Genomic DNA, 8,865 nt, shown 5'->3' with positions numbered 1-8,865 from the left:
ATCAGTCAACAACAGACTTCATTATACATTTACTGGTTCGAGCTTCTCACATTTGAAGATTCCCTGTTCTATAGAATTTCTCACAAAATTCTGCCATTTTTCTGCCAAAAATATTAATACATGATGCAAATAATCATTAGTTGCAGCACCAGTTATGTTCCCTGATTAGTGTGTGAGGTTGTTTTACATCCACTGCAGCTAAAACTGATTCCCATGTGTTACACTATTTTCAACAACATCAGTCCTCAGATATACTGTATATAGAGCAGCTTTTTTGCTTTCTGGCTGAAAAAACTGGTGGACACAAATTTCAATGGGTTCATGGTTTGTGGTGGTGGATTTTACTGCACTTCACAAAATACTAAAACAATCCTTATCTCTGTGGCTTTTATCATTAATATCTCTGAACTATTCTGTCTTTTTTCTTGTAACGAGTAACAGATGTCCAGCCGCTCTGCTGTAACTTAAGCCTCCGTGTAGTTATTTGGTTCGCAGCAGTAGTTGGATTCGGTCCATCTGCCTCTTCTCCTTCTTCGTCTTCTTCCCGCTCATCTCAAAGTCTTTCTGCAGAGCCTTTTACCTCACTAAGGTCAAAGTTCAACAGAGGGGTCACAGAGGTCAGAGGTCAGCAGGCTGTGCTGTTGTGGCAGGCCCGAGGCCTCACATTGCATGTAACAGACACAAAAACAGGTTATGATGATGACTTCATTTAAGCACGTTCATCAGTGAATCCATTTACTGGATTTAATTGTGCTGTAAGTACTGTAGCTATTTGGAACAGTGCTAACCAAAGTAAATAAGTAAGTAAATGAATGAATGAATAGATAATAAATAAATAAATAAATACATATATAAATGAAGGCGTTTCAGACATGGCCGCCTGTTAGCAGTAATCCATATGCTATGTTTGCATCTCATGTTAGTGTTATTCTCAGTGTGGTTATCAACAGTATTATTTTTGTTTTCTACTTTTTATTGTTCATGTTATACTAATGTTTCCAAACTGTTATGTGTAATTGTTTTATGTAACTGTTTTATTTTCCTTTGAATTACTTTAATTGTAATTATTTGATTTCGTATTTAATTTGTTTTATTATTTATTCATCAAATTATCCTCCGTAATCTAAAAGTTTTGGATGTCTTAGTGTTATGGCCAATTATGGAACTGCCTTTTTGTCAGTATATGTATTTGTTGTTTTGTAATTTTCTCACCCTTAAGTGATTTCAACATTATAAAGAAAGGTTGATTAAATGTACCCTAACTGATCATACTTAATTTGTAGTGTATTACAGGGAGCATTCATGATTATTCTTTAGCTCCATATTGTATGATGACATTTATTTTATTTCACACCTCCTGAACCCTGAACTATGTATTTGCTCGGGGCTGCAGTACCACCTCCTGTCCGTCAGGTGGCGCTAGTGTTTTATACAAACAGCTGGTTTTCTCTCCTTCTCTGTCTGTGTCGGGTTGCAGCGCGGAAGTTCAGTACAAGCAGGGTTAGTTATGTATATGTATACAGGCAGGAGCATGAGCTGAGCTGATGATATTATTTCTTTAACCTCCAGTTTCACAGCAGCCAACAACATGGTGAACATCGGTCTCACCAAGGTGGACGATGCGCTGGCGGCGAAACATCCGGTAGGTTTGTCTTTCTATAGTTTAATCTCTATAAAAATCATCTGTGTTGATCTCTGCTGGACACTGACAGTGAAATGAATTAGCTGCCCCATACTGAAATCTGTGACATGTACTATAAAGTTGAATGAAAGTGTTTTAGGAGGATGAATGAAAGCTGTTTTCTCGCTGTCAGGGTCTGGGGAACTACGCAGCCTGTCAGTCTCACGCCTTCATGAAGGGGACGGGGACCTTCATTCTTGGTGGGTGACGTGAAATTTAACGTATGGTCAGAAACGCTTTAAATTACAGTGTCATTTCGTTATAATATTGTTTCATCATAACTGAATCATCAAATTGTATATAAAAAACAAACCATTGTATTGGACTGTTTTATCATTGGTCACTCTTTTTTTTTTTTTTTTTTTTTTTTAAGTTTTTCTAAATCCAATCTAGGATTAAATAACTGAGCTAAATTCCTACATGTTAATACATTAACAGTAACTAAGAAGTGAGAAGATCATCAGATCTACAGACAAAACATTATCTGGACCAGTACATACCACAGGAGGGAGCCATATTCTGCTAATGTTTTTGGCATCAATAGAACAGGATGTTCTACTTTTCACGGTGAACACTGAACTCATCACAGAGTTTGAGCAAAAATGTAAACAAAAAGACTAAAAAGGGGGTTTTGGTTTGATTTCTGTTAGAATGAAATCTAACATGGTGGTTAGCAGACAGTGATCTGTGATTTGACACACAGGCATATACACATTGGAATGACGTTGAGAAAAGATTTGTTTTTGTCCATGCAGCTGTTAACCATCCCTAAAGTTATTATAATTCCTGGACACAACATTGCTGTCAGGAGCAATCAAGTCTTATCGTTATCAATAAGAATACACCATAATGTATTTGTTGATGAATGATGATATATAGTATGATTATCTGAGTCCACAAAGTAGATAGTGAAGTTATCATATGAATACAGAGGAGTAAAAAGTATTTTTCTGAATTGTAGGTGTGTATAGGTATAAAGTAGCATCAAATGGAAATAATCAAGTACAGTACAAGTACCTCTAAAGTGTATTTAGGTACTCCATGACCAAGCTTCCCTCTCAATCAAAGCACAGAAGTCCGAGTGCAAGAGGACAATGATGCTACAAATGACTTGTTTTATATTTTCATGGATGTTCGAACATTAGAATATTGTGTGGCAGCTTCTAGATGTGTGACTGAGGCGTGCGCTGTGTTGCTTTCGCAGGTGCTGGTGCTTTATTTGCCATTCAGACGGCTCTCCAGCGGAAGCTCCCTTATCCTCTCCAGTGGAACCTCCTGATTGCAACGGGTGAGAAATGAAATGTTTACTTCAAATGGGCTTAAACACACAAGCCATCAACAGTTATTTACCTTCTAGGCACCTGTACGTCCTCTCAGCTCACTAGTGTTTTTCTAACCGTGCCTCTGTCCTCTCTCTCAGTGGGGTCATCCATAGGAAGTTATGCAGTGACCCGCTGGGAAACACAGAAATGCTCAGACCTTTGGATGTTGCTGGAAACAGGACAAGTCCCGGACAGATCGCCACCACAGGGTCGGTACAGTGTGCGTCTGCAGATTTGCGCACCATTCTAAAAATATTGAAATATGGATGTATGTGGGAGTAACTGAGAAGACAGCCTGTTCTGCATATATGTTTCTGTCCTGGCCTCAACAGATGTATCTGTGCCAGCTCTGCTCTTGAGTCATGTTCAGCTAAATACAGACAGTTTGGTGCTTTATATTTTATCTGTGTTTGTCTTTCAGTGCCTCAACCAGAGGAGCCAAAAGGAACTGGAAAGACAAAATATGGGGACGTTATGGATTAAACATATAGTTTTAAACTTGTGTATCTTCTGTATATAACTACACCTTATCAGAAAATCTACAATGGTGGAGACATTCAGATAAGCTCAGTGCTGAGTGTGAGATAGTGTATGCTGTATTTAACGCCAGGGTTGTTTTTATTTTTTTGTTTTTCATTTTGAACATGAATGAAGCTTCATTTTTTTTTCCACTTTCCACTTTGAGTTTGTGGTGTTATTTAATTTCATAACAGCATTACTGTGAGGATAAACAGCAGACTTTCCTGAATCAGAGGTCAGGAATTAGTTCAGGCTTTTTGGAGGAGTTCCATGTTAAGCTTGAGATCCAGTATTTGGATGTGTTAGTTTGACATGCAACAGATTTGGACCGGTGAAGCCAGCCACTAGTTGTCACTGCAGACCCTCATGGGATTTTCAGCCATGGGGATTGTACTCACTGGTGGCTTGAACAAACCAGTTTTCAAGTCTACGATCTAAATTACACATTGATCATTTTAATCATGTATGCCTCGGACTGAAGAGAGCAAACCATGATTCATCCTTTTAAATGAATAAACATTCTTGACTATTTAATAAAAAAAAGGCTCCAGGCAGCAGTGTAATCCACGTGAAATCATTTACAGCTGCTGCTTTAAGCCACTGCATGTTCATTCATCCGTCCTCAGTGCAGCGATGCTGTAATGAACACTGCCATATCTCAAAATGACTAAAAATTCATCCGCTTTGGATTTATATCAATTTGTCGCCTCCGCCAAAAATCATAAATTCCATGAGGTTAGGTGCTAATTTATAATGACAGCATGAGCAGTTTGTTAGGAAGATGAAAAGACGTGAAGGAGGGAAATGTAGAAGGACTGGTGAGAAGTAAAAAGTGAAAGGGACATGTTTGTAATAAACTTTAGGTCTTCCTCAGTCCTGTTACAAGCTGCCTTCTAATGATTTTACTGAGACGTGTGTTTAATTAAGGTGTAAACACATTCACAAATCCACTCTGTGTTTTGTTATTCAAACATGCATAGTTATAAAAGTGTAAAATACAATAAAAAAGAATGGGGAAAAAATGTGTTGTATGTGTATTCTGTTGATTGAGATGTTAAGATCTTGTACTATTTAGTTTGAATGTCCCCATTTTAAGTTTCTTTGGACAGAAGTGTCTGTTGACTGCATTGTCGTGTAATGTATTTTGTGAATTGTGCTGATATAAAGAGTATAAAAAGCAGAGCATTTATCTGTCCTCTCCTCATCCGCAGTCACAAAGACGCCCACATGTTCATGTTTTTGGCAAAACAGAGTGAAATGAAGATAGTGAAGACAGCTGGATAATGTGCATCATTGATCTTGAATTTTGATATGAATTGTCATTGGTAGGGCATCCAAATCACTGATGTGAATCACAAAAACCAAGCTACATAAGGACACTGCGTTAGAAAAGTGAGAAGTAAAATAAAGATACACTGAACTGCTCATTTGAAAAACAGGGACCTTTTTATATATGTACAGTGACAGAGCACAGTAATTTTCTGTACAGGCCTTATATACACAATTACCAGTGATAAGTAAGTCATGATATAGTCACAGCACTGCATGCTGCTCTGCAGACAGATATAATACCCAGCTTCAACTGTGACACAAAGCGGGATATTGCTCATCCTTGCCTGGCAACCACACAGATTCAAATGTGAAATGAATTTAATGTTGCAATCTATGGCTGCAACTAAGCATTAATTTCACTGTCATTTAATCTCAAAATGTATCATGCAGTCTACAACAAATATGTATCGCGCACCACTGCTGCCACAAAATATCTTAGGTAATAATTTAAGTTTTAACTATTCTGGTTTCAATGTTATTCATGTTTGGAAATTTTAAAAGGTGTGTATTTCGTAAACTTTTTGTTATTATTTAAATTATTTATAACATATTGGTGATGAACACTGGTTGGACTGGCCCCCTTGGGAATGTTTGCCTTGGGCCACCACAGACTCTAGCATCACTACTGACAGCTGGCATTTGGTTTTCTTTCAATCAAGTAATCGTTGCAGCCCCACTGCCATCCTTATGTCATGTCCCCTTTCATAGAGACAGATGTTATCAACTGGATGCGACTACAAATTGTTGAATATTGTGTAGAAGATCATTTAAAATCTCTGTCCAGATCCTGAGGATAAAGATCCTCTTTATTTTGACTCAAATCTATTCATCTTAACATTTGGAATAAAGGATGAATCTATAATAACATGTGGGGTCGGTAAACATGTCCACATAAGAGAATGTACTGCTTCTTTAAACACTCCAGTTTATTTGCATAGCTCAGCTAGTTTTGTACAATAAGGTGTTAGTAACATAAATTCTGCACCACGCAGTGCGGGCAAGTGAAACAATGGAGTCTTTCAAGCACGCTTTAACACCTCGGATGAATGAAGTGACCAAAGTCCAGCTCTTTGATTCATGGAGAGCAAGCCAAAGAAAGTCCTCTATTTCTGAGAGCTGGAAACACAAGCTCACGCCAGTGTAGTAGGAAACAATTTTCTATGCACGGAAAGAGAAGCACGTCTAGATTGGTGATACCGGGTAAAGGCAATCTGAACAAGAGAAGATTTCGGCTTTGGTTTTTAATCTGAATCCACCCCCACACATGCTTCAGTCTCTCGCTCCTGTCCTCCCACTGTAAATCAAATCTGATTTAACACCTCCAAGATTTTGAGGGCTTTGAATTCACTTTCTGTCTCTCTCAATCCCCAAAAAAAAAAAAAAGGGAGCTTTGTGAATTGAATAAGCTCTCAAATCCTTTGTCACATGCACACTGATGCTGCTGAAGGAAAAGACTCAGAGAAACAAAGAGAGCAAACAGGACGTAATGAGAGAAAAGACAGCGTGTGTGTGTGTGTGTGTGTGTGTGTGTGTGTGTGTGTGTGTGCAGGGTGTTATACATGAGAGGACTGACCGGCAAGTTGAGCTGCAGGATCAGTACGTGTCCAATAACTAAAACAAACAGCGGTATGGACCGGCCTTTTGGCACGCTTGGCAACCACTGGCACGGTTTATGAGGCCTCAGGAGTGTGTGTGTTAGTGTCCGAGCGTTCAGCCAGTTTGTGCAGCAGTGCATGTGCGTGACAACACAGGCAAAAGAGCGATGAGCAGAGCCGGAGTGAGTGCTCATTTGTCTGACCCCGTGAGTCAAGTGATGACACTGAGCTGAGCTGCGACTGCACAGTTGTGTGCAACTCTTTCTCCTCTTTCTTGCACTTTGTCTTCTCTCGGTTATATAACGATCAAGCCTGAAATGAAAGTCTAGATGCAATTTAGGGCATTTTTTTATGGTGGCCCTTAAGGCCCTTATGCTGAGGTTGTTGTGTTTTCCAGAAATGTTGTTGTGTTTTGTAAAATGTTGTGTTTTCTGTAAAGTTCTTGTATTTTGTGTAAAGTGGTGTTGCTTTGGGTAAAGTGGTGTTGCTTTGGGTAAAGTTGTGGTGCTTTGTGTAATGTTGTGTATTGTAAAATGGCGTCATGTTACCTGAAATGTTTTTGTGTTGTGTAAAATGTCTTGTTTTGTGTCAAGTTGTTCTGTTGTCTGTTATGTTGTTATGATTTCTGTAATGTAGTTGTGTTTCCTGAGATGCAGTTTTGCAGTGTTTTGTGAAATGGTATTATGTTGCCTGAAAAGTTGTTGGGATTTATGTGATGTAGTTGTGTTTTGTGAGATGTTGTCTTTCCTGACATGCTGTTGTGTTTTGTGTAAAATGATTGCGTTTTGTAAAATGTTGTTTTGTTTAACTTTGTTGTGTTTCCCGAATTGCTGTTCTGTCTACTGTAATGGTGTTGTGTTTGACCTTCAGGGCCACCATACATTTTTGTTGCATCCCAAAGGCGAGCCACGATTGACTCACTGCTCCGAAACACCACTGTTGGACAGATGAACATGTGATCTTGTTGGCCCATCTCTTTAGCCCGCGGCCAAAATCAATTCCAGCAAATTAATGTGTTAACAAGAACAACTGGTGTGTGATTGACTGTCACATTTGTTGTGAGGGGATTTATCGACTGTACGTCCTCTCTTCCAGCCTCTCCTCTCACAAAGAAACACATGCAGTTCATTTGAAAAACATAATGGGGAAAATATGTGAGTCAATATCTGGTCTGACAGGAAAAATAACCGTACGCATGAGGTAGTCAGTAAATTACAGGGAGTCCTTTGTGACAGGGTGACAGTATCTTCAACATTAATCGCCGCTTAAGCTTTTGACGGGATGAGACAGGACATAGGAGTTCAAGTCTGGGCAGGTCAGGGATAAACATGGGTCTGAGCAGGGACTGAGAGTTTCTGTGACTCATCGCTGGAGACAGAGAAAACAGAAGTGTCCCTGAAGTGCCAGAAATGCTTGACTCTGAGAGAGTTATCTGCAGAGATGCAGCTTTCCAGCCCAATTTAGAGAAAACCTTAATATACATCACATTACGTAACGTTAAAGCTGATACAGAATGAAAGGGTCTTTTGAGGAAGAAAAAAAAATCTTGAAACAGGATTATTGTTGCCACTGTTGTCAATTCGTAGACGTCTAGTTTGGGTGTTTGTGTAACCTGTTGACAAAAATGATTTGTTTTAATTTGGTACACATCAGCTGTTGCCAGAAAGGCACAGAAGCAAGAAACGAAGACTATTTTTATTTCTAGTGTAGGATTACTGCAAATATTTTGAATCTTAAAGGAACAGTTCACTCAAAATGTTTTAAAAATTTGTCATTATTGATCCAGTGATGACCCTGATGCAGATGGAGAGAGGGGTGACATGTTGTTTTGGGTGAACTTTTTCCGTTGAGATAATGCAGAAGAGTTTTCATTCAATTCTGATTAAATGTTATTGCATGTCCATGAAAAAGTTTGTATAGTAGTGTATGCAGAAAGACCATTTTTTTGTTTATCCCATCTGAACTGAAAACACCTAACTCCTGTATATGTCTTTAGTTTAATAATTCAAGTCAGTTTTATTCAGACATGGGGTTAAATCCCTCACTGACAAAAAATACAATAACACATTCTGAGGCACATAAACAACATAAATGAGTGAACGTTTAGTTGAATTTACTCCATTCACATTGCAACTTACTTGCAGAGTTAAAAAAGTGTATTTAAAGATGTGAAACAAAGGGATTGTGTTCCCTGCTCTGACTGTGTGTGTGTGGAGCTGTAAGGTGATAGTGGACACAGCTCTTTCTGATTATGTGGAGGGGGATTATATGAATAACGTCTCAGCATTAGTAATAACAAAAGCACAACTCAAACTGGAGCCTACCTCGGGTCTGCACCAATGAGCGACGAGCTCGTGCACACCGTGGCCAATGAGGGGGTCCCGGGACGCTCGCGCACGGCCGTTTGAAGGGCGGT

General features: G+C 39.0%; 1 protein-coding gene across 1 annotated transcript; it reads left to right on the top strand.

Moving 5' to 3' along the window:
• Window positions 1-1,469: 1,469 nt before the first annotated feature.
• tmem141 (transmembrane protein 141) lies at window positions 1,470-4,544 on the top strand. The gene is made up of 5 exons (XM_037117512.1): window positions 1,470-1,642; window positions 1,815-1,881; window positions 2,886-2,969; window positions 3,102-3,212; window positions 3,425-4,544. The coding sequence occupies exons 1-5, from the start codon at window positions 1,589-1,591 to the stop codon at window positions 3,484-3,486; spliced, it is 378 nt and encodes a 125-aa protein (XP_036973407.1). The 5' UTR covers window positions 1,470-1,588; the 3' UTR covers window positions 3,487-4,544.
• Window positions 4,545-8,865: the final 4,321 nt, after the last annotated feature.

The sequence above is a fragment of the Acanthopagrus latus genome, chromosome 12 (assembly GCF_904848185.1).
Source record: "Acanthopagrus latus isolate v.2019 chromosome 12, fAcaLat1.1, whole genome shotgun sequence".
Classification (NCBI taxonomy): domain Eukaryota; kingdom Metazoa; phylum Chordata; class Actinopteri; order Spariformes; family Sparidae; genus Acanthopagrus; species Acanthopagrus latus.
This window is presented reverse-complemented; position numbering and strand designations above follow the sequence as displayed.

Coding starts and splice junctions, on each gene's coding strand:
- tmem141 (XM_037117512.1), top strand. CDS start 1,589: ATGGTGAACATCGGTCTCACCAAGGTGGACGATGCGCTGGCGGCGAAA. Junction 1,882..2,885: donor GACGGGGACCTTCATTCTTG/GTGGGTGACGTG, acceptor TTGCTTTCGCAG/GTGCTGGTGCTTTATTTGCC. Junction 2,970..3,101: donor GAACCTCCTGATTGCAACGG/GTGAGAAATGAA, acceptor CCTCTCTCTCAG/TGGGGTCATCCATAGGAAGT.